Raw genomic sequence first — 26,574 nt, 5'->3', positions numbered from 1 at the left:
GTGTGTTATTTTTTTAAAAAAATCCAGCTACTTACACACAGCATGATTATTTTCAAATCATCAACTTTTGTGGTTCAATAGTTTACTTGTTGCTTAGTATTCCATTTTACAGACACTCCTCATTTAATTATGGAGCTACGTTCCTGTGGCTAGGTGGTTCATTGAATTAGTTGCTAAATGAAGAATTGTGTATAGTATGTACATTACAATATTCAAAATGAAGAAATTATCAAAGGAAACTCCAACTTGATGACTTTGCTCTTATTTGCATAACTCCTACATGGAGTGCTGTAATGTATAATGGGACTATAACTATACTATATATACTGTACTGTACAATCAGCAAAACTTGCAGTACTGTACATACAAGGCATACTGTGCAAAAAAGGCATTGAGGCTGTTAAAACAAGATATACAGAATTGTACCAAAAACAAAACAAAACAAAAAAACAGGTCATAAATCCAAATGGCAGTTTGTAAGTCTGAACAGCGCACCTGGTTTAAATCCAGTCATCAAACAGGTTGTTAAACAATGAATATATAGGTGTCCCAAAATGGGTTCAATCAACTGGTGGATATTTGAGTTATTTCAGGTTTTTTGGATGGTGCAAATGGAACTATAAGCATCTGTTGTTTTTTTTTAAGATTTAAAAAAAACTGGATTTCTCATAGTCTATGCATCCGCACTATTTCAAGAGTTCTTTACAAGGCATTTGTAGCAATGGTTTCACTCATATTCTTCTCCCCTCAGATCTGACCTAGAAACCTCACTCTCCCTGAAAAATCAAAGATCTTGAGAATACAGGCTGTGGTATAATGACCCCAAGTTTGCCAACTTGCTTGTACATTGTGGAACCCCATAGACCAGTGATGGCAAACGTTTTAGAGCTTTCATGATATAGACAGGCCGCTGTGGAACACATGCCATAGGTTCACCACCACTGCCATAGGACATTATGATTTTCATAATGCACCTGATAGGTAACCACAAGTCAAAGCAGGAAATCAGTTCTATCTTCAAGTTATCTCAAATCCAACTATCTCATCCTCCATCGTTACTAAACAGATCCAGTCCTTCATCTGAAATACTAGAATTGTCATGACTTTCTCCATTAGCTTTGTACTATCTAGTCTCTATAGAGCAGAAAAGGAGATCTTTGTAAAACAAAAATTAATCACAAGAGTTTCCTGTTTTTAGGGCTGGGGATTTAGCTCAGTGGTGCCACCACCTGCCTCGAAAGTGCAAGGTCCCCGAGTTCGATCCCTGGTACCAAAAAAAATTTTCCTGTTTTTAATTACTTAATGACTGTATTTTAAAATAAAATTCCAAGTATTGAGGTGGCCCACTCATTTTGGTGTTTAAAATATTTATTGAGAATAAATTACCTGGTAAATACAGGGTTTAGGATAGAACTCTTAAGACATTGCATGCCAAATTTCTATATCTTGTTTTCTAAATAGGTTCATGGTTTCTTAGAAGGAGATCCTTACTGAACCAAGACCTGTTCTTATCTGATAGGAGCCCAATGATATTTGATGATGGCTGGGGAGTTACAGAAGTTATTTGCGTAAGTAATGAATTAGTAGGGATTTTCTTATGTGTTACCAGGACATCACTTATAAGGAACTGTGACTTTAAGAAGGACTTTCTACCTTCAATTAATCAACACATTTCTCCTTTGTATGTGTTTTCTCATGTTTAACAAGATTTCTGTACAAATGCTTTCCCACGCAAGGCATTATTAGCTCTCTCTCCTATGTGAGCTGTTGCTTCATGACAAAGATTTTGCCACGCTTAATTAGTCATAAGCTTTTTCTCTTGTGTGAATTTTCTGATGTTTAATAAGACATGGCCCTGTGAACAAATTTCCCCACATTCACTACACACAAAGGCAATCTTTCTTTTTTGAAATGTCTGATGTACTGTGAAGTTAAGTCTTTCGAATAAAACCTCCCCAGTTACTGTATATTTTTTTTTTCTACAGCATGTTTTCCAATATACAAGGAAATCGAACTTCTGGATGGGGCCTCTCCCACAATCACTGCATACTAGAGTTTCTCTCCACTCTTAGTTTTATGATATAAAATGAGATGTAATTTAATGAGAAAGGCTTTGCCACATTCAGTGCATTAATGTTTTCCCCCTTCTTTTGAATCCCTCATGTTTAATGAGTTCTGATTCCCTATAAAAAGCCTCATTAGGGTTGGGGATTTAGCTCAGTGGCGCCTTGCCTGCCTCGCAAGCGCAAGGTCCTGAGTTTGATCCCTAATACAAAAAAAAGTCTTGTTACATTCAGCACATTCATAGAGCTTCTCTCCTAAAATAACTGTTTGGTATTAAATGAGCCTGGACTTTGTAGCATTTGTTTTCTCACATATACTGCATGCATGGAGTTTCTCTCTTAGACAAATTCTCTGACGTTTCATAAGCTGAGACTATCTAGTTAAAAATTCTCCATATTTAGTGTATACGTGAGGTTTCCCAGGTTTTTGAACTTTCTGATGATTAATGAGACTTAATGATGATGGATTTTCCACTTAAACTTGAAGAAATTTAACTTTTGTATGAATTTGTTCATTCCATGAAAAAGAATTTCCATCTAGATCACATTCAGCAGGATTGCTTATTTCATTGCTTCTGTTCTGGTTGATTTAACTTAATTTCAGTTTTTCCATGATTTTGCCTTAACAGAAAATGACTCAGAAGAATAATACTTTTTAAACCATTATGTTCATGGCATTATTCTTTTCACATATATATATATTTTTTGGTTGTGCAAGTGTCCCTGCTGATGATCATTAGCTTTCTTGCTTTCTAGGAAAGAAGAGAATAATGTGTGCCCTGGTATGGGTTGCCTCTGTCAGGAGCAATGCTACATAATTTTAGGGAAAAATCATTTGGTTAGCCTAGTTCTTCTGCCTACAGCCCACCTATGGAATTCCAAGACATAATTCCATTTTGGCCTCCAGTCACAACTGAGACCTCAATGATCCGGTGATACTGTGATTCTCCAGGACAAGATTACACCAGCAGAAGACATCCTGGAAGGAACAAAATCTTCATCTACTCAGTTCCTTTTTGTTCTTGGATTGTTACATCTTGTTTACCCGGATGTACTGAACTCTCTGCAAGTCACTTGTTACATTTGTTTCTCCTGATGTACTGAATAAAAGGTGCGGTAAGCTGGGGGCTTTCGTCTTTGCTTCCCAGAGCAGCACTGATCAGACCCAAAGCTCAGCTTCTCAAAGTCTCATTTTTCTACCTTTCCTGTAATTAGCCTTGTGCTGCCACGGCTCTCAGGAGACTAAGACTTACTGCGGAGGTTCTAGTAACATCCCCTTTCCCTGTTCCCTGCATGGCTCACTATAAAAGAATCTTTATCAATGCTTCTTATTTCTTGGCCATTTGGTAAAAACACGATACATACAAATCAAGCAACAAAGGAGTAAGTACAGAAACCAAGTGTAAATAATTAACAATGAATATAGATTAGTTACACTGTAATTAGCAACTTATGAAATATACAGAGTGAAATGCAAGAAAGTCTTCATTAGGTGAAAAAAAAAGAAGGAAAACCTGATTCAAGGCAAGGTGGGCTGCCTTTAGTCTATAAACTCTTTATCAACTTCCTATTATGGCTATGATACTGATGGAGAAGTACAAATAGTCTTTACTTTCAGTGAGCTTACATCCTAATAAAGGGGGAAAAAACAAGCAAAGAAAATGGGGCATCTGAAAATTATGAGAAGCAAAGGTGCTGGAGAGAAGCAGAAATGAGGATATATAAGGTGTGACCAAAAACTATGGTGAATGTTTAAATTTTTAAAAAATTTATTACAATAAAAGATACATTGCCATTAATCTCCCATCAAAGTACTCTCTCTTGCTTTCAATAACTTCTTTTGTAATTTTTGCAACTTTACAAATCAGTTCTGGAAGTCCTCTTTCATGTCTTTAGCTGTGTTATTGTAGTTGCCTCCATGTCCTGAATTGATTCTAAACATTGCTAGATCCTGTGGATGGATAGATGAGGACCTACTGTACTGTTTTTATTTGACAGAAACTGTCACACGTGTTTTGAATCTGTTCAGGACATTGAGACACGGTGCATAAAGAGTCTCAAGACAGAGGATTGCCAGAACTGCTTTAGAAAATACCAAAAACAATAGGATATGTGTTCAAAGTATAAAGGGTTATTTTTGAGAAGGATTCATTGCAGTGTCTTTTATCATAATTAATTTTGTAAAATGTAAACATTCATCATATGTCTTGATTACACCACATACTATGGAGAAAGACTGCCAATTAATACAAGATGGAAAGATAAAGTGAAGAATTAAGGTTTATTCCTATGATTTTTACATTAGTCACGAGATAAGTGGGAACTGACTTTAAAAGTGTATTATTGGTCCATCCCTCCACTCCCGGCCTAGAGGAAGAGGCTTCTGAGCTGCTGTCCCACCTCCCAGCTCAGAGGAGGTGAGCAGCCCCCCCCCCATCAAAATAAGACATGTGAACAAGTCTCAAAACCAGACTTCCAGATCACCTACAGCAACCCCAAAGGGAAATGAGATGGAACACTCTGATAATCAACCACCTGGACTCCTGGAACTGGCAACAAAAGAGGATCTGGAAAAAATGAAATCAGAAATAATTTCTCAGATAACAGAAATTTTGCTCATAGTGCAAGACATGATTAATAAATCTACAGAGGAGCTGAGGGACATGATGGAATTCGAACACAGGAAACAAATGCAATCCATCAAACAGATACAAATAGATTTCCAGGAGATCAAAAACTCCACTGAAAATCTACACAGCAGAATGAGCCAATGTGAGGACAGAATTTCAGATAGAGAAGGTAAGATTGCAATTAGTGACCAGGAAAAGAAAAATTGCTTCAAAATTGTAAGGGAACATGAGAAATCAATCCAGCAGCTGCTAGATGATGCAAAGAAGAATAACATAAGACTGATTGGAGTCAACGAAGAAACAGGAGAGAGTTCAGATGACATAAAAAAACTGTTCACAGAAGTAATGGTAGGAAACTTCCCAAGTAGGGGTAAAGAACTTGACATACAGATAAGTGAGGCATATAGGACTCCAGCTAGCCTTGATAAAAAAAAAAAAACCTACACACAGGCATGTAATTGTTAAGATTCTAGAAACTAAACAGAAGAACAAAGTTCTACAAGCAGTTAGAGAAAAGAAACAAATCACATAAAGGAAAACCCATCAGAATCATAGCTGACTTCTCAATGCAAACCCTCAAGGCAAGAAGAGCTTGGAGTGATGTATTCCAAGCCCTAAAGGAAAACAGCCTCTAACCCAGACTGATGTACCCTGCAAAACTCTCTTTCAAAATTGATGGAGAAATAAGATACTTTCATGACAAAGAGCAACTTAGAAACTTCATGAATACCAAACCAGCACTCCAGAAATTTTTAGACAATATCCTAGGAATAGACAATGAGGATCACAACCCCAGGAAGCACAGCAGAATGAACGCATCAGGAAAAGAGATGTTTGTTTTAAATAAGTATCTTAAAGAGGCAGTCAGAATGTCAAATCTTCAATATTTGATTTCAACATGTATATGTACACTGTTTCTAAAATTTATCCATTTTCTTCCTTCTGTAATGTCAAGCTATTTTCTCAAACCACTAATTTCACGTTTAAAGGGAAACTTGTTCTCAATACCCATTCTTTGGTTTTGCTGTGGGCAATTCTTACATATTTTAAAGAGAGGAAAAGGTGGAAAACAATGGTGATTTGAGAAAGCTGTAGGAGGCAGTGACCCACACTTCTCTGTAGACTTTTCTAGAAGCAGATATGCTTCTAAATAGGATGTAAAAACTGTCACCTTCACATTCTACTTGTTGTACCTATGGAGATGTGACATCTGAGTTATTCCCATTTCAGTCTTCCTAAAACAGCAATTCTTCACCATGCAACTAACAGCATTCCCCAACAAAGGGGAAAGTCTTGGTCCTAGAAAAAAAGGCTCTTTTTACTCACTTGGTTGGTTCTATTCTCTTTGTTTCTAGTGGGTAGTGAGATAGATTTTTTTAAAAAGAAAAAGAAATACCACATTTCTTTAATAATCTTATGAACACAACTTTCTGAAATTTGGAGACAAAAAGAATAATAATCTAAGACTACAAGTGCTTTTCTTTGGCATCTGGAGGCTGGGCTCAAGTTTGAAGAACTGAACTGGATTTGAATCACCTTGTTAAAAAGCTTTAATCATGACTGTTACCAGCAGCCAATGTTTGAGCCTCAATTCACTCATTCTCTGGGGACCTTGGGCCTCCAAAACTCTAGCTTCATTAGGCCTCAAACACATTTGAGCCTCTAGCACAGACTCCAAATTATTTCTGAAACCTAAAACAGAAACCTCTTTTCATTAACATCTCTCATCCCAAGCTTCTGTCACTGAGCCCCACAGTGAATTGCTAATCTGAATTATACACTGCTTTCACCGATACACACTTCCTACCCCAATTCTCAGCCACTTAATCACACAGAATGACCTTCAATGACCATAAACCCTGACATTTGTATGCCATCGTTACCTTAAAACTCTTAATCACTGACTCCCTATGGCTCTATCACCAAAGCCAAGATTCCCCAAACACTAAACTCTATCTCAGGTCCTGCATGGTTCTAGAATATGCTTTCCGCTTCCCTTCAGACTACTGCCAAGCCACGCCTGGAACCAGACACACCTAATATTGAGTCCCTCCAGACCCCACTAGTAAAGACCAAAGGCCGAACTCTCTTCCAAAATAACCCGAGTATGGCGCTTACTGTTGTACAGACTCTCAGCTCTCCCTAGCGACGCTGAGCTACCGGGCGTCAGGTGGAAAACAGTCTGGTAACTCTGAGTCTGCGCAAGGTCGGCATTCTGACGTCATGGTCACGCCCATCGGAGCTTTAGGACCCGCCCATGTGGATGTTGATGGCTGCTGCAGTTCAGCGATGTGGGAGCTACATACTGAATTGACTTCAAGGCACCTTAATCACTGCGTTTATTGCGGAAGTTACTAGAAGAGGTATACGGATGTTAGCAGTCTGATGGTTGTGCGCTCTCTGTGGGAGATGTATCCACGTGGGTTTCTTAGGGGATTACAGTGTTTCGAGTGCTTAGGGCAAACCTGGGAATATCCTGGTGGCCTCACCGTTGGAAGCACCTCTGGAGAACCTGCAAGATTTGTGCAAGACGGGGTCTGAGGAAGATGGAGAGGCAACGGCCAGAGTAGAAAAAGCAGTTGATGCTTAGCGTGTCCACCAAGAGATGCGAATATTTATCCCAAGTAGTGTGTGTGTGTACAGCTGCAGAATATGGAGGTAGGAGATAAGGATGAGACTTCAGATGCAACCAGTTGTTTTCCTAAAACACATGAAGATGGGCACGGAGCATGTAAAACTATTACATGACTAAATAACCCAGTATTTGGCAAATATTAGCCATAGTTTTTATGAAAGAGGTAAAGCAGTAAAGAATGTAACTCGGCACTGCCTTCTTTAAAGAGGCACCTTGGAATCGTCTAGTTAAAATTTTGTATTTACCTGGCATAAATTCAGCATCTGCTCCTCAGGGCAGCCCATTTGGGGACACTGGCTGATGACTTGAGGGAATATATGAATGATATGACAGGATGTGTAGAATCACAAGACATAAGAGGATCTGAAATCTGGGTTGAGGAGTTCATTTCTTATTTGCTACAGAGCATCTCTCTTGAATGCAATCAGATATAGGCCATTACTTTGCCTATTTTGTTCACTAGTGTCTATAATGCCTGACACAATGTTGGTACTCAGTAACAATACAGTATACCAAATTACCTACTAGCCCAGAATGTGAGATTCCACTGTGAGACAGCAACTTTATAGCAAATTTCCACTTTTTCCTTAGAAATAGGACTTATTGTTTCCAAGCTAGGCCTAGCTTTATTAAGGGAAAGAACTGTGTATAGGAGAGATGACAAGGGCAAATGATGAAGGTAAAGCACATTTCCCAACTCAGCAGGTCAGTGGAGCCTGGAGTTTTGAGATCATGGCAATAGTCAAAATTGATAGGTCCATGGATAAATATAAGGATTTTTCTTCAAGACTTCCAAAAGGTTCACATCTTCACCAATCTTGGGGGTTTTTTAGAGGGGGATACTGATTCTTAGAATTTCTTTCCACTAGCCCCTTTCTTTCCATGAGAAGTTATTTTGATTAGTCTATTAAGTCATTCATACACTTCCATTTACCTTCCAACTCTACATATAATTTCTATTTTGCTATGTACTGGGGAATATACAATTATCTGCAAAGTATGCAGGAATTTATAATTTAGGTACAGAGATAGGCTCATTTTAGAAGACGTATCCATATCCTGTTGTATGTAAAATTAATCCTTTCTCCCTCCCACTTCAAAGGACAATATGCTCCTTGAACAAGAACTTATAAGGATACTTTGACACCACGGCATGTAGTATAGCTATATACATCCTTTAAGTACATGCACTGGAGGGTAAATTTTCATTTTTTGGAGACAAGGTCTCACTATGTACCCTAGGCTACCATTAAACTCATGGCTATCCTCTTGCCTTAGCCTCCCAAGTGCTGGGATTATAGGCCACCACCACCACCACCACACCCAGCTGCAGGATAAAATTTTGACATGCATATAATCTAGTTTAAATGAAATGGTGACTCAAAAATAGCAAGAGCTTTTGTTTTGTTCATCAGTCATCACCTACACTTTCTAGAACAGCACCAGGTAATATAGTTGATAAAAATTTCTCTCAATGGTGTTTACCAGTAATGAGACAAACCATAGGATGAGGATGAGAACTACTTTCTAGGGTAAGAATGTGGCTAATTGATTACTCATTCCATACTCATTGGGAACTTCATTCCCTGACATGATAAACACATCTACACATTACATTACTGAATTAAGCATATTCCATTTCCTTTTGAAGGACTTCATTTCTTAGAACCAAAGAAATACAAGTGTTAACCATATAATGGTCCTGGGTGGAAACAGAAGACTCATGCCAGAAAAAAAGGGGAAGAGAGGTGCGTAGTGTTGTAACTTTGACCAATGAGGTGCAATGCAAATCACGTTCTTTTAATTAAGGAGCCACTAATATACTGACCAAGAGGTTCGTTTAAGGTATATTGTCCTAAAATGCAAATCATGTACTATCTATAATGATTTAGACTTGTGACAGAATTGTCTGAACTATTCTTCATTTTCACTGGGCTTATTTGCTTCTTTGATATTTTGCTGAAGATGTTCCAGTTAGTGTATTCAGTTTTATCTCTGTATTATTTTCTCTGACAACTGAGGCAGAACATACCACTGGCAACCCTGCCACATTTGCTGCTATCAAAGGTCTTCCAACCATTTCTATTTTGCATGCACTCTTGATGCCTGCAGAGAACTTATTTCTGGGCAAGGACTTTTCCATGCTTAACATATTTCTACAACAGCTCATTTTCTGTGATCCATCATCACTGATGATAGGGTCTATCTTCCCATAAGACTTTCCTGGTCTCTGCATTCATACTGTTTTTCTCTCAGCATACACTTACTGGCCAACAGTGAGCTAGGTTTTACTCAAGGGTCTTCTACCTTAAGTGTATCATGGTTTATTCCTTTGTGTTTTTTATGACATAAAATGTGATGTACTTGATCACTAAAAGCACCATTACATTCACTAAGCTATATTCATGAGCTATATTCTCTGCTAAGGGTGAAAATCTGGGATCTCTGTCCCACAATGGCTCTATTCCTATTTGCTTGAAACTCACTGTTGTTTAATGAAGTCTCAGAAGGCTTCTGCACAATCACCATGCTAATAGGATTTTTCTCCTGTAGATCACTTCTTTGTGATAAGCTGTGACTCTCTGAGAAAGTATTTTTCAACTTCACTGAGTCAACACATTTCTCTCTTGCATGCAACATTCCCTTATGATAAACAAGGTAGGACAAGTGGGAGAAAGCTTTCCCACAATCAGAGCACCCATAGGGTCTCTCTCCTGTATGAGTTCTCCGATGTCTATTGAGGCATGACTTATATCTGAAAGCTTTCCCACAGTCACCACACATATAGGGCTTCTCTCCTGTGTGAATTCTCTGATGGTTAATGAGACCTGACTTGTGTGAATAGGATTTTTCACACTCATTACATATAAAAGGTGTTTTCCCTGTGTGAAATCTTTGATGTGAGATCAAGCATGTTTTCTGGCTGAAGCCTTTCCCACATTCATTACACACATAAGGTTTCTCTCCAGTATGAGTACGCTGATGTATAAGGAGATTGCCCTTCTGGATGAAGCCTCTTCCACATTCATTGCATGTGTAAGGCTTCTCTCCAGTATGGGTTCGCTGATGTACAGTCAGATTGCTTTTCTGAATGAAGCCTTTTCCACAATCACTGCATATATATGGTTTCTCTCCTGTATGAGTTTTTAGATGTGCACTGAGCTGTGATTTCCAGCGGAATGCCTTGTTACATTCAGCACATTCATAGGGTTTTTCTCCTGTATGAGTCCTCTGATGTTCAATGAGCCTGGACTTGGTGGAGAATGCTTTCTCACACAGACTGCATCCATGAGGCTTCTCCCCTGTATGAACTCGCTGATGATTAATAAGTCGAGATTTTTTGATGAAACTCTTTCCACAATCACTGCATACATAGGGTTTTTCTCCTGTATGAATTTTCTGATGTGCAATGAACTGTGACTTCCAGGGGAATGCTTTGTCACATTCAGTGCATTCATACCGTTTCTCTCGTATATGAGTTTTCTGATGTTCAGTGAGCTTGGACTTTCTGCAGAAGCCTTTCCCACATACATTGCATACATGAGGTCTCTCTCCTGTATGAACTCTCTGGTGATCAATGAGGCGAGACCTCTTGAGGAAGGCCTTCCCACATTCAGTGCACACATGGGGTTGAGCTGTCTTTTGAATTCTCCGATATGAATTTGTATTCACAGAACTTTCACATTCTGGGAATTTAATTTCAGTATGAAATTTTTCATGCTTGGCATGGAGGAATGATTTTCCATCTCCATTAATCTCAACAGGGTTCTTTACTTGATAGCTTCTGTTCTGTTTAACTGCACTTAAATTTGATTTTAGTGTTTTCTCATGTAAGTCATATATATCATGATTCTGCATTAAAAGGAAATTGCTTTTCCTCTGACGAACGACATTTCCAAATGCATTATGTTTATGGCGTTCTGTTCTCTTCAGCCATCTTTGAGTTTGTGAGCGTACCTGTATATCAACTTTCTGGATTTCTAGGAAAGATAATAACAAAAAATCATTCCATGAGCATAGAACAGAATAAAACTACTTCCCAAGATTGGTTCTTTATTGGTAACACTATTACCCCAAGTTAAAAAAATTCCCAGTGGATATGCTCATTATCATTTGGACAAGTCAAAAACACAGTAACTTAAAAAGTAAGAGCAGAGTATAAATAAGGTTAGTGCTAAATAAAAATTTAGCTTCTATTTAAATGTGACTTTAAAAAAAAAGAAAAAAAGTGACTTTACAAAGTACACTAAGATAATAATATAAATTTAAGTCACCATTACCACTAGATGGTAGAAGTTAAAGAGTATTTCTTTAAAAATGCTGAAGCGCATATTCATATATGCACAAACCCTTATTAAATTAGGACTGTACCAAGCATTATACTGGTGATATTGATATAATAACATCCTCCTATTCGCTGAGCATCTATTCTCAGGAAAAACAACAAAAAATGATGAAATATAGATAGAATGTAGGTACAAATTATGAAAAGTGGTTGATGGGAGCAGTGAAGAGGAAAGTGGAGGAAATCAGGATACAATCTGGAGAAAGAAAAGACATGGTTCACCCATGGTTTCAATATTGGGTGATTAATAAAAGTGAAGAATTAAAGATTATACCTAATTATGTGAATTGAGCTACTGCTGGTAGATAATGAAATAGTGTCATTTTCATGAGATGGGGAATAATGCTGAGGTTCTAAATACTGGGGAAACCAAGTGGCATTTTAAAGAGTATCATCCTTGAGATGGGTTTTAAATACTCAAATATAGGCATGAAAAATCCAATTGAATACATAAATTGAGAAAGGTCTTGCCTGGAAATAATGAAAATTACCATTATTAATAATGGGAAAAGTAGAAATTACCAGCACAATAAACAGGTGACTGGATGAGATATTTGGAAAAACAATCAAACAAGATAAAGTCATTTATTAACCTCAAGCTTATGATTGCTGCAATATTTAGTTTGGATTTAGAAAAGCCCACTGAGGTTATCAAACACTACAATGACCAGGGAAATAAGCAGACATATTATGATATAGGTTTTAGGAATCATATTCCAAAAGAGGTAAGTTGTAAATTCAACTTTGGATTTCCAGATAACTAATAAGTTCTTGGGTGGTCATCTTACTCCTTTAATCCTTCGTTCTATAGACTACTATTAAACCAAATTACCCAAAGCATCAATTTCACATTTAAAGGAACACTTCTGTAAAAAACATGTCAACATTTTAGATTGTTATGAAATATTCTTCTGTATCAAAAATAAAAATACTGATTCTCCAGGGAATTCAGACCACATAGTCTCCAGAACATGTGCTGCTGCAACTATCACCTTTTCAGTCTCATTCTGTACTTGGTACACATATAACATGTAAGACTGTATTTCTAAGAATGACACAAAACAAACTTACACCTCAACTCTATCTCTGCTACACATAAACATCTGGATGGTTAATCTCTTTACCCCCATGTTTATACTCAATTAGCTTCCAGGTTCAAGGCCAGGTTTAAGCCAATATCTTGACAGCTCCTCACAAGGAATTGCATATTTCCAACGTCACATCTACATTTTTTTAAATAGCTTTCTGGAGAGGTCACTGACAAATAAAAACTGAATATATTTAAAGTCTAATTTGATGTTTTGCTGTATGTACACATTGTAAAATAATCATCTACAGAATCCAGCTACTTAACATATCTATTGCTTCCACATAGTTACTGTATATATACATCCCCTTCTTTCCTCGCCCTTCATCTTCTTTATTCAAATCCTAAATATGCCTCATTTATAAATCATACTATCATTCCCCCTTCTAGGTGACTGCAATCTCTGTTTCCATAAATTTCTAAAGCATTCCCTATTCTTACTGCTTATCTGGATAATTTATTTTCTATAGCTGTGAACTGTAGCAAAGGATGCCTCAAATCCAGTAGCTGAACTTTTATGTATTACATATAGATCTGTCCTCTATTGTTACTAAAATCTTATTCCTGAAAAATTGTATTTCTCTGTAAATCCAATCTCTAGCCTGTTAGGACTGTGGTTCATAAACTAGGCTCAAGAGGGTTTACTTACACTTACACTCATGTATTGACCAGCCCAGACTGTCACCCCAAATCCAACACAAATGGACTCAGAAGAATAGGTGTTGGTAGACCCAACAGAAAACTATTCATTTAACAAATACTTGTTTTTCTGATCACTACTTGTCCAAACTTCTTTATCTGTGCTCTCATTACAGAAGATTTCACCTAGTGCACATTTCTGTCCCTAGTCCTAACCTCTTCTATGTTTGGGACATCCTACAACAGCAGAGAGCACTTATGTAAAGGTGAAGAAGCATGTCTAAATTACAGTTTCCAAAACAGAAGGCCGAATTTCTCAGCCTACATCTCCTTTTCTGTCCATTATCTTCATCTCAGGAAATGGGACTCATGCCAGAAACCTTACCACAGTCCTTAATTTCTTTCACACCCTCTGTCAACATCAATAGAAAATTTCATCTTCCCTCCTTTGTACATATATTTAGAAACTATTAACATTCACCCTCTCTACTCAAGTCAAAGACAATTACCATGTCTGGTACTATAGCTATAGTCTCCCATGTGGATTTCACCTCTTCTTCCTACTATAAAAGAATCAACTTGATCTTTTAAATATAAATTATAACATGTCATCCTCTACTTAAAACTCCCTCATGTTTCTCATCTTTTTTAAAAGTAAAAAGTCCTTGAAAGTTTCTACGTGACCTGTCTACCCTTAACTCTAGCAACTACCACACTGATCTTATCTCCAGCCACTGCGACTCTTTTTACTCCAAGAAGCTTCCTTCAAGTTCCTCAAACATATACTTTCTTTGGGCCTTTGAACTTCCTATTTTATCTACATGGAGAGTAATTCAGCCAACTGACCTACTCATGTGTCTCATACCACTGCTCAAACACATCTTCCCAAACAGCCATTCCTGTCCTAAAGTACCACTTCCAGCCCCCTCTCACATTATTCCTTTATGCTGTTTTACTGATCTTCTCAGACTTTTCACAAGACATTTGCTTGTTTTTGGATTTTTGAAAGAGTGTCCCTATGTTGTGCAGGCTGCCCTTGAAATCTCAGCAATCCTCCTACCTTAGCCTCCCAAATGGTAGGATTACAGGTGTGAGACACCATGTTCAGTTTAAGACATTTATTTTGATTACTGTTCTGCCTCCTTGTTGTAGAATGTTATCCCAAGAAGAATTTTTATTGTTCACGGTTGTCAGGATGGTACAGTATGTAATAGGTTATAAAAAACACGGCAATCAAAAAGTATTTAAGGTAATGAAACAAAGATTCACATACATGTAGAACATATTGTGAAGACTGCTTTAAATGTAGATGATTTTGAGTCAGGAAAAGGAAGAGGAAAGCAAACACTATAAGCAAGATGGAGGTTTGACTGCAATATCACTTGACAGAAGAGAAATTTCTCTTAGATGACTGCTATGACTAACTGGGACTTAATTCTATCAGACTATGAGAAAAGGAAAGCATTCCAGGAATGGGTACAATAATATCATTTAAAACAAACTAAAATTTAAAAAAAAAAAACTAAAATAATGAACAGTTAACAATTGCATGGGGAAATTAAAACAAAGCAGGCCTGAAGCTCAATGAGTTGGTTTGGGGTATAAACAAAAAATGAGAATTTTTTAAAAAATCAACATAAAGAGCAAAGACTTTAAGGGAACTGAGGAGGTGGGATGTTTCAAGGTACTTCTGCAGTGGCCAGGACAGATTCAAGGAGATGCCATGGAAAAGAGTAATTATATAGTACAAACATGTAAGTTAGGAAGCATTAAGAGACATGTAATCCTGAAAGTCTCCACAAAGAACATGAGCTTAAGAAATTGGAATGATAAAAATTTATAGGGTTGAGATTAAAATAAAACATGAAAAACAATCCTTTATAGGATCTCAGAGTGGGGATAGAGAGGCTTAGGAAAGAGAAATATAGAAAGCAACAGGCCAGATTGCCATAGCGGCACAGAATCAAAAATGGTGGTAAATGTTAGGAAGGGAAAGCAACATTGTGCAAAGGGGCAGGAAAATACAGTAAGAAGACAGTATGAAAATCGAAGATCTCAAGGAAGAAAGGCATGGAAAGCAGAATTTCCTAGCAAGACAAGAAAAAGACATAGGTAGGAACACTACTACAGGAAGAATGGCAAGATTTGAAAGTCCCAAAAAGAAGAAACCTAGAGAAAAAAGTCAAGACCTAGAAGAAATAAACAGTGACCAACTCCAAGAAGAGATAAAGAGGTATAGTATATGTTGTTATAAATACCTTGAAAGAAACAGAGCTCTTATGTGAGCAGAAAGAGATGTGCCGGCTCCATTTAGATATCCTCAGACATTCTCACAGCTGTGACACCTCTGACAGATAGAATATGACTTGGCCACCATCCTTGCAGGTTTTACTTACTCACCCGGATAGATTTGACTGTGGATTGCATCCTCCACTGTCCATTGTTCTCCATGTAGCAACTTGGAAAGGGGATCTGGCTGGCTGGCTTGATACCCTGTTTGTGGGAAATGACAGGAGTTTTAGGCTCATCAAACTGAACTGTGATCTGTCAACACAGGAGAACGTTCTATTTTAGTAACTATGTAGTTTATGCCTGAAAAGCAAAGACTCTTCCCTCAGAAGAGCCCAAATTATATTCTTTTATTTGGGGCCAGAAATGGAATGAGAGTCTACCACTCAAGACACCGCAGGTCCTCCAGAGCTTCTAGGAGCTGAGAAAGGAAAGGCCACTGACAGCCGTCTTCTGAGTGACACGGGGCAGCTGTCCTCACCCACTGACACCAGGCTGTTGTAGTTCTCCAGCATCACATCCCGGTACAGGTCCTTCTGAGCAGGGCCCAGGAGCTGCCACTCCTCCTGGGTGAACCTCACAGCCACATCCTCCAGGGTCAGTGACTCCTGAAACAACACAGTCCTGTGATCTCCTTGTAATGATATGGAAAAAAGTTTTCCTGCTTATTTTCTGCAACTATACCCCTAGCGGTTTTTAATGCACTGTGGAAGTAAAATCCTACAAAAATAATCTGCAATTGTCATTCACTCACCAACCATTCATCTAAATAGAAATTTTAATTATGTGCAGAATTTACTGGTAGTAAGTATATAACTCAGGAACAGCCAAATAGAAAAGATGCACAAGGCAAGATTTAGGGGTGTGGGGACTGCATGAACTGCCATGCCCTCTGTATGTACCACACTCCAGCATCTCCATGTGGACTCCAACCCCATCATTTCGAGGACTTCATGCGGGTCTCATTATACAGGCATGACTGGTCCTTGGGGACTAAACTCACTACCTTCAGTGGAAGTTGGGGATAAGGCCAAAGCTCCAATTTAAATAAGGCTTGGTTTCTCAGGTAACCAGTCACATCCAACCTGAAGCCATCTAGAGAACTACAAAAAGCCATTTTACTAGAACAAAAGAGGTTGCTATTGACTGTATCAGTGATATAAAAATATTCCAAGGCTTTCAGGAGCTCCATTCCAGAAACTAGGGATAAAGACCAAATATCTTCTTATGACAGGAACAATATACTCCTGATTCTACTTCACCTTGATGCCGAAAGTAACACTATAAGTGTATTTTGACACAAATAGTGTTTTACACCATTTATATTTTTTCGTTTAATTCAAGTGACTTTGAAATTCTTTCGGAAATCAATCAAAGAATGAAGAGAAAAATAAACTCAAAGTTACCTGAGTCTTAATCATTTTCTTCTGTTATTGGGAAATGGCCAGTAATCAGGAGGCTGTGTTTTTAGTCTTCTTCTTCTGCCCTAAACTTCTAGCTAGAAATCTTAGTCTCCAATCAATGGTGTCTCCACAATGGTGGTACCCAGGTCCTGCAGCGTCCTCCCACTTCACCTGGTGTGTTTTGCTCCTGGAACCAGGCCCTGTGGGCTGAAAAGTAACTCACTCTGAGTACATGTTCTCTCTGGATCCAGATGCCAACAAGACTGCATGTACTTCCCTTAGCTCAAGTCCACCTCTAACCTTTAGCTGAGGCCCCAGAATATTTTTACTCAAAGGCAATAAAACACTTTTAATGCATGGACAATATGTCTTTCTTCTGTGAGATGGCAGTGAGTTGACTATGAATGGAGAAGTGGGAACGGAGAAGCACTAAAATACCAAGGGTCTTCTCAGACAGATCTGTATGTATGGTAAAGACCTGGACGTTTATTCCTTTACAACTACATGGGCCCATGTACCTGTTCAAAAGACTGTTCTCTTTGGTACTACTTTGAGGGGGGGTTTAATTCACACAGCATCACACAGAGGATGGCCATGGTCATGGACATAGAAACTACACTTCTAGAATCCACTCTGTTACCAGTGACACGTGAACCATCTTCTTCGAAGCACCAAGACAAATGTAAAAAGCTGCATGGCTCTCACCTGTCCTAAAAGTAGCAGAGCATAGATGAGCAGACCCAGAAGCTTTTTATGTGCTAAATTCTAGAAAAGTAGCAAGAACTCACACAATGGGAGCATAAATTTGATGGAGTCACCTTGAGCTTTCCTTTTATTCTACCTGGGGAGAAACATTATAAGCTCCCTGTGGTTCTCCAGCACCCTCCAAACTTTTAGGGTCTGCTCTTACTCGTCATCCATGATTGCCTATGCTCCCTTCCCTCTGTCATCCTAGGTAGGAGCACCTCACAGAAGCAGTAGACCTTCCCAGTCCAGGGCACCTATAGAAAGGTACAGAGCCCCCATACCACCACTGCCCCCAGAACAGAGGTGAGGCATGCATGTGCCAACAGCACCCCCTCCCACACCGCAACTGAAGTGAGAAGACATGTAAATAAGTCTCAAAACCAGACTTCCAGATCACCCAAAGCAACCCCAAAGAGAAACGAGATGGAACACTCTGACATTCAACTACCTGGACTCCCTGAACTGGCAATGAAGCAGGATCTGGAAAAAATGAAATCAGAAATAATTTCTCAGATAACAGCAGAGATCGTGCTCATAGTGCAAGACATGATTAATAAATCTAGAGAGGACACAGATTAAAAAAATAGAGGAGCTGAGGAACATGATGGAATCCCAATATAGGAAACAAATGCAATCCATCAAACAGATGCAAACAGATTTCCAGATTAAAAACTCCATTGAAAGTCTACACAGCAGAATGAGCCAATGTGAGGACAGAATCTCAGATATAGAAGATAAGATTGCAATTAGTGACCAGGAAAAGAAAAATTGCTTTAAAATTGTAAGGGACCATGAGAAATCAATCCAGCAGCTGTTAGACGATGCAAAGAAGAATAACATAAGACTGACTGGAGCCAATGAAGAAACAGGAGAGAGTGCAGATGACATAAAAAAACTGTTCACAGAAGTGATGGCAGAAAACTTCCCAAGCAGGGGAAAAGAACTTGACATACAGATAAGTGAGGCATATAGGACTCCAACTAGCCTAGATAAAAAAAAAAAAACTACACATAGGCATATAATAGTTAAGATTCCAGAAACCCAGCAGAGCAAAATTCTACAAGCAGTTAGAGAAAAGAAACAAATCACACACAAAGGAAAGCCCGTCAGAATCACAGCAGACTTCTCAACGCAAATCCTCAAGGCAAGAAGAGCTTGGGGTGATGTATTGCAAGCCCTAAAGGAAAACAGCCTCCAACCCAGACTGATGTGCCCTGCAAAACTATCTTTCAAAATTGATGGAGAAATAAGATACTTTCATGACAAAGAGCAACTTAGGAATTTCATGAATACCAAACCAGCACTCCAAAAAATTTTAGACAATATCCTAGGAAAAGACAATGAGGATCACAACCCCAGGAAGCCCAGCAGAATGAATCCATCGGTGCGACAAGAAATTAAACACAAAGGGGGAGAATCCAACAAAAAGAAAAAGTCATGACAATGATAAGTCAGTACCTATCAGTTATAACCATCAATGTTAATGGTCTCGATTCGCCAATCAAAAGAAATATACTGGGAGAATGTGTCAAGAAGCAAGATCCAACAATAGGCTGCATACAAGAAACACATTTAATTCAATAAGAAACTCATAGACTGAAAGTTAAAGGATGGAAAACAATACTCCATGAGACAGGAACCCGAAAAAAACCAGGAGTAGCTATCCTCTTTGCAGATCAAGTGGATTTCAAGCCAAAATCTGAAACACTTCTGGTCCCAAGAATTTCAGATAAGGGATAGTCAACTTCCATATACAAATCTATTGTGAACATGTGTTTTCATTCCTCTTAAGTAAAAAGTCAAGAACAGAACTGTTGGTTCTTAACAGTAATACAAGAAATTCCTACATTGTTTTCCAAAATGGTTTTGTCGTTTAACATTCACATTAGCAGTATTAGACAGTTCTAACTGGTTCACACCTGTTGTTCTTTTAAAACTTTTAACTTCATTTCTCTAATGAGTGTATAATACAATCTTGTTATTGTACTGATTAGTATTTTTCTGATTCCAGTGTTGCACACCTTTCCTTGTGCTGTACTGGCTATTTATCATCTTCTTGTGTCTACTTTTTAATTGGGTTGTCCATTAGTGAGCTGTAAGAGTTCTTTATATATTCTTGTCTTAGGTTATATATATTATAAATAGGGTCTGTTTAAGGACTTTTCATTTTCTTAACGAGGTCATTTAAAGTTCTAAATTTTGATAGAATCCCATTTATCAATTTCTTTCTTTCATACCTCATGTTTTTTGTATCCTAGGAAATTCTTGCCTACCCTAAATTCATGTTCATTTTCCCTTATAATGTCTTCTTAAAGTTTTATATTTTAGTCTTTCATATTTAGGTTCATAGATCCTTTCAAGTTATCTTTATGTATGGAAATAAAGGGTTGAGGTTAAGTTTTTACATACAGATACCAGGTGTTCTAGTACCATTTGCTTAAAACACTATCTTTTCCTCTGCTCTTGAATTGAGTTTATGTTCTATAAAATGTTAATGTTAAATAATCTTTCAAAACTCAGTGGACCATATATATGTGGTTCTATTTCTATATTCTCTGTTTTATTCCATTGATTTATATGTCTTTCCTTATGCCAGCGCTGCCTTGATTACTGTAGCCTTAGAGGAAGTCTTAAAATTAGGAAATAAATGTCTTCCAACAGTTTTTTTTTCTTCTTACTTTGCTAGGTCCTTTGTACTCCTACATAGCTTTTAAATTTCAATATTCAATTCTTCATTTATAGCAAGTATACATAGACCTGAATTTTTATGTATACCTTGTTTTCTAATCCTGCTAAATTCAACTACAAGTTCTAGAGATTTCTTAGTATTTTCCTGTAGATGATCATTTCATCTACTTATAAAGATTTTACTTCCACTTTGCCAATCCTAGGCTAATTATGTCTTTTTATTGCCAGACTATTTTGGTTTGGGCCTATGTTTCAAAGTTTAATGGACATGGGCTGGGGATTTAGCTCAGTGTTTCTGCTGCCTGCCTTGCAAGCAGAAGGTCCCAAGTTCGATCCCCAGTACCAAAAAAGAAAAAAAAAAAGTTTAATGGACAGATGAAGAGTAGGTATATCTGCCCTTGTTTCCTACCTTAGGGAGAAAGCACTGTATCTTTTCCATTCATATAAGGAATTTTTGCTGGAAGTATGGAGTACATGGCTTATCTGTTGAGAAGGTTCTGTTCTACTTCTAGTTGCCTGATAGCTTTTACCTTGAACAGCTGTAGAATTTAGTCCAATACTTTTTCTGCAACTACTGACTCAGGATCATATGGCTTTTCCTTTCCTCTGTTAAAATGATGACTTTTGGGGGTGGATCTTCCAATGCTGAACCAACACTGCCATCCCTATAATAAAACCACTTTCTACATACTGCCAGATCTGACTTCTAATAGTTTGTTTTGTTAAACAAATTTCTATCTATGCCCATACTTTTTTCTTCTATTACCTTTATCCAGTTTTAGGATTAGCACAATGTTGATTTCCTAAAATGAGGGGAGAAGTGTTCCTTCTTTTTTCTGCTTTAATTGTCTGATATAATTTAACAGTTAAAATGTATATGAGCCTGCTGTTGGCATATAGGTAGGTTTTCAAGCTAGGAATATACTTTAATAGGTGCTATTCAAAAAAAAAAAGCAAATTATAAGACATTCCCTAGTATGAATAAGTAAAATTCAGAGTTTGGCAGATTCGACTGAATATTCATCAATCCTAAGTATTTAGTTAAATGGATGATTACAGAATTTACATCTAATAATCGATGGCATTCCAAAACATACTTCCTTGTGAAGGAATATGGTTGAAGAATTTTGGGGATAATTTACTACTTTGTACTGAATACTTTCAAAAGAGATAGTACTAGAACCACAAATCCACTTTGAGAAATTTTGCAAAGGAAATAGTGAGACATGCACACAAAGTTGTGAAATTATTTTTTTTGTCTATTAGCAGAGGAGTAATTGAATAATAAAGGTACAGACCCAGTGAAATATTATGCAGTGATTAAAAATCTAGGGCTGCAGATGTAGCTCAGTAGAGAGAGCATGTTTGCTTAGCGTGTTCAAAGTCCTGTGTTCAATCCTCCGCACCACATGCACCAAAAAACAAGAAACCAACAATCTATATTCAGTGAAAAAATATGTGCCTAAAACTTATGTATAGCATAAGTACATGACAAGTTGCTCAACATTACAGTGTCTTCAGAGAAAATCATGAGATACCACTTTACACCACTAAGATGACTACAATAAAAAACTGAAAACAATAACAAGTGCTGATGAATATATGAAGGAATGGAAACTCTATTCCTAGGTTTACATACAAGGGAAATACAAACACACAAATTTGCACACAAATGTTTATAAAAGCATCATTTATAATAAAAAATGAAATGAACAATACAAATATCCATCGGCTGCTGAAGGGATAAACAAGATGTGTTATATTCAAACAATGGAATATTATTCAAGTACAAAAACAACATACTGTAAAATGGATGAGCCTTAAAATCATTTTAGGCTGTATGAAAAAAGCCATTCACAAAAGGCCATATATTATACGATTACATTTATACTACTAGAATAGGCAAATCTATAGAGGCAGAGGTAGGTTTATGGTTGCCTTAAGGCAGGGGAATAAAAGAACAGACTGCAGTAAAAGAGTATGAAGTTGTTTTTTTTTTTCTTTTTGGTACCGGAGATTGAACTCAGGTCCTTGCACTTGTGAGGCAGGCGGAACCACTGAGCTAAATCCCTGGCCCCTGAAGTTTTTGAATTGATGAAAATATTCTAAAATTGGGGATACAGCTCAGTGGTAGAATGCTTATCTAGCATGTAAAAGTCCTTGGGTTAATTCCCAGTACCACACATACACAACCCACACAAAGTTATATTTTGACTTTGGTGATGGTTGCACATATTAAACACCACCAAATCACACATTTCATTTATTTATTTATTTGAGATGAGATTTTGCTGTGCTACATAAGTAGTGGGATCCTCCGGCTTCAACCACCCAAAGAGTTGGGATTACAGGTGCCCACCACTTAGCCCAACTGAACTATACACTTTAAATGGGTGAATTACATGGCACATGAATAATAAAGCTATTATTAGAAAAAGCTACCAGTAGACCTTAATTATTATATACCTACTGAAATATTTAATGGCAAATGTGTGGATGTCTACAACTTACTTAGAAGTGCATCAAAAACTAAAATAACTGTTAAAAGCTGTATTAACAATAAGAATGATGTAGATATATGATAAACAATAAAAATGATAAAATTTAGGTGGTAGACAAATGTATTCAGCTGTAAAATTCTTCAAATCTTGTTATGTGTTTAAATTTTTGTATGTTGGAGGATGAGAAAGCTTGTACTACAAACAACTCAGTAATGTAACTAGGAACAAAAATATTTTTAAACTACTCTTCTATATAATAGTCAATTAGAAGAGAACAAAGAGGCCCAAAACAAAAAAAGATTCCTTTTACAGTTGCAACGACATAAAGAAACTGGCCACGTAGAGCAACACCCTTGCTGAAAGCAGAAGCATAACCTGCTCTTGAAAGTGCTGAGCTGGGTTTGGTGGCCCACGCCTGTAATCCCAGCACTTGGGAGGCGGAGGCAGGAGGATCACTGAGAGCTCAAGGCCAACCTGAACTACATAGCAAAACTGTCTCAAAAAACAAAACAAAACAAAAAGTGATGATTTGAAAAGTGAACATCTTAACATTTAAGTTATATTTAAATATATGCATATACTTAGTGACTCCATCCATTATGGCACAGGTTTGCCTCTTGATGGTTTACTATCACAAAAATCTCCAAAAAGTGTTTTAAAATAAGCTATATGCTCATTATATGAATGTTCATAATACTAAATCAAGTAGGAAAAGTTAGACCAATGTTTCAATAGTTTGAATTGCAAAAACCAAGCATCAAAAAATAAAGACAAATTGAAATAACACAAACATGTTATCAAAAGTCATTTGGGAATTAGATGCTCCTTACCATTTTAGATTTGATTCCTTCTTGACCTCTTCCATAGCTTTCCTATTGAAGGGGACAAAATGGAGAAATGTGGGGAGCAAAAGGGAATTTGTTCAGTAACACTTGTTGAGTCTTAAGGGGTGTTATGGCTTGTGTCTAGCTGTACCCCTAAAGCTCATGCAGTCATAGGAGGGGCTTTTTCAGAGGTGGCTGGATCTAGAGTGTGTGACAGATTAATAGTGCCAGACTTGGATCAAGGGTGAGCGATTACTAAACCAACCCCTTGTTGGCTTGGCATCGCCCTAACCTTGGTAGCCTGGATACAGCATAAAGGACAGAACGGGGCTTGTCTTGCCCTTCTTGCTTGCTTTCCTACCTTCTGCACGCCACGAACTGTTTCTTCTCTGCGATGCCTGTCCACTGTGCACCCTGCCTTGGAGCCAGCTGATTACAGACTGAAACCTCTACAAACTGAGCTAAATAAACCCTTCCCCCTTTAACTTTGGGTGGCGGGTATTTTGTCTCAGCAACGAGAGTAAGACGGGGACTGTAACCGTTGAGCTTCAAACCTCGCACCAACCAGGGTCCCCACACCTCCAAAGCACACCCGCGAACCTCCCCAAACACTGGCCACACCCCTCTGGGCTGATCCCGAATCCTGGACCCCACCCTCGGTTCACTGTCAGCACGCCCCAAATCCCCTGTCTCTGGGCTGCACATTAAATCCCAAATCCGAGCCAGACACCTTCCACTGACAAAACCACTCTTCACCTCATTATCCCCACAGTGATCCGAAACCCTGACAACTTGTCACCGCTGGCTCTAGGGGTCCCTGAGGACTGACTCCCGTTTGCTTCCCCTTCGCCAAGACTCTAACCTGCACCGACACGCACAGACACCCCGCCTCTTATACTGTTCCACAGAGAGACCCACACACCGACCAGACTTTCTCCAGATCCCACGTACCTCTCAGAAGCTGCACTTCCGCGAACTCTTAGAGTTCTTGGCGCTCCCCCAGTCTCCTTGTTCCGCCTACAGGGGCCGGTGAGGACTGGACAAGCTTTCTGCAGAGCGCAAACTCCTGAACTTCCGGCTTTTCCTTTTACGGAAGTAATATGTCGGCGCCCACAGTATCCTGGAAGATAGGGGGCGGCCATCTTTCAACACTGGGGGACGTACAGGAGGCAAAGTGGCCTTGTTTTGAATATCCGTCCTGGGAAGGCTAGTGGCAGTGAAAGGCTGCTCGAGCCACCTCATTTTTTGACGCCTTAAGCATTGCGTCCTAGATTATATTGACTTTCATAGGCTCTATCCTAGTAAACACGAAGGGGGCAAGCGCAGACTTTGAAACAATAGGCGCAGCCGTCTTCGAAGCTATGAAGTTATATGTCCGTACAAATGAAAACGCTTCTTCTTAGGCGGAGGTTAAAAGGAGCAAAAATATGGCAGGAATGCTTCTAGCTGCGCGCTGAGGGCAAGAGGAAGAATTTCAAGACATAAAAAGGTCTGGATAAGCAACTGCGATAGTTAGCAGCCACACCATCAAAAGGAAGTGAAGAAGTCAGAGGAACATCCTTTACCTTCCTGGGCAAAACCTGGTTACTGTTCAGGAGAGGGGCGCAAGAAGCCAACTGAAGAGGGATTCCAATGAGGGAGGCCATCCATCCATCTTTTCTTTCCGGAAATACCATAAAGGGCTTCCCTTCTTTCTTGGGACGGGTGGAGCTAATATTGAGGAGCTTTCTGAGGATCAAAGGCCAGAAATTCTGGAAGTTAAATAAGATTAACTCCAAGAAGATTAGACAATGCAAGAAGTGACCATTAATCATAATATACTACATGCTGAACTAAAAGTAGTATTTAGTCATTAAAATGAAAATTAAAGATCTAGTCTAACCATAATTAATATATAACTCTACTTGAAAAATGAGGAAACAATTTCCTGTGTGCGATGGGGCATTTGTGTCTGGAAGAGGGGTGTTTTGAAGTCTTCATGATAAACCTGTAGACAACTCTCCCCAAATGAAAAATCCATGTCACCACTACATCCATTTAACTTACAAAAAAAAGAACTGTGAGAAAAGTTTTGCAAATAAAAAGCCTTAACAAAGTATTTGACTCCTTGGGAGAATTGCAAAGAACAACCCTTAGAGACACAGAAAATCCACTCCTACATATTTACTCAGAAATAATAAAACAATAGGTCCTCACAAGAATGTTCATATGACCTTTATTCATAATAGCCATAACACTTTTATTCATAATTGCTCCAAACAGGAAACAATCCAGTCTTTCTCTTGCCCTCCACACACAGCCAGAAGTGCGTATTTGTTTATTGGTCTATACAGCTAGATGAATGGATAAACAAACTGTGGTACAACCATACCATATAATTCTACCCAGCAATAATTTCAAAAGCAAACTATAGATGCATACAAGAAGAACCCAAACAGAAAAAAAGTAATACTACATTATTCTATTTTTATGGATTAACAGGTGTTGGTGAGTATATGGAAGAATTTGCAGCCAGATACACTGCTGGTGGAACTGTAAGTGCAGCCACTTTGGAAACCAGTCTGTCATTTCCTCTATGGTTAGATAATATATATTGATCATATGACCCAACAGTGTGACTCCTACATGAGCATTTATAGCAGCATTATTTTCAATAGATCAAAACAGTACAATCCATCAGCTGCTGAAGGGAAAAATAAAATGTACTGTATCCATACAATGTT

At 38.2% G+C, this 26,574-nt stretch overlaps 1 protein-coding gene across 12 annotated transcripts; it reads right to left on the bottom strand.

Moving 5' to 3' along the window:
* Positions 1–35: 35 nt before the first annotated feature.
* On the bottom strand, positions 36–24,908 carry LOC101705264 (zinc finger protein 613). 12 transcript variants are annotated; one of them, XM_087200990.1, is made up of 8 exons: positions 24,803–24,892; positions 23,858–23,899; positions 21,825–21,924; positions 17,095–17,298; positions 16,170–16,296; positions 15,800–15,892; positions 9,815–11,308; positions 36–7,394 (listed from the first exon to the last, which is right to left on the bottom strand). In XM_087200990.1, exons 4-8 carry the CDS (start codon positions 17,107–17,109, stop codon positions 7,309–7,311), a joined length of 1,815 nt encoding a protein of 604 aa, XP_087057116.1. In that variant the 5' UTR covers positions 17,110–17,298; positions 21,825–21,924; positions 23,858–23,899; positions 24,803–24,892; the 3' UTR covers positions 36–7,308. The 12 variants fall into 12 exon arrangements, with proteins under 12 accessions (XP_087057116.1, XP_087057114.1, XP_087057113.1 ...); XM_087200988.1 differs by lacking the exon at positions 21,825–21,924 and adding an exon at positions 18,287–18,318; XM_087200987.1 differs by lacking the exon at positions 24,803–24,892 and adding an exon at positions 24,213–24,793.
* Between the last annotated feature and the right edge of the window lie 1,666 nt (positions 24,909–26,574).

The sequence above is a fragment of the Heterocephalus glaber genome, unplaced genomic scaffold (assembly GCF_053883595.1).
Source record: "Heterocephalus glaber isolate CG9 unplaced genomic scaffold, H.glaber_assembly_v1.0 deba00001745, whole genome shotgun sequence".
Taxonomy (NCBI): domain Eukaryota; kingdom Metazoa; phylum Chordata; class Mammalia; order Rodentia; family Bathyergidae; genus Heterocephalus; species Heterocephalus glaber.
The sequence above is the reverse complement of the archived record's forward strand: the minus strand, read 5'-3'. Positions and strand labels throughout refer to the sequence as shown.

Excerpts from the sequence above, each read along its gene's own strand:
- LOC101705264 (XM_087200991.1), bottom strand. Across the intron at positions 15,893-16,169 it reads CAACAGCCTGGTGTCAGTGG|GGTATCAAGCCAGCCAGCCA; the intron begins GTGAGGACAGCT and ends TCCCACAAACAG. Across the intron at positions 7,395-9,814 it reads TGAGACTTCATTAAACAACA|GAAAACAACTGGTTGCATCT; the intron begins GTGAGTTTCAAG and ends CATGTGTTTTAG.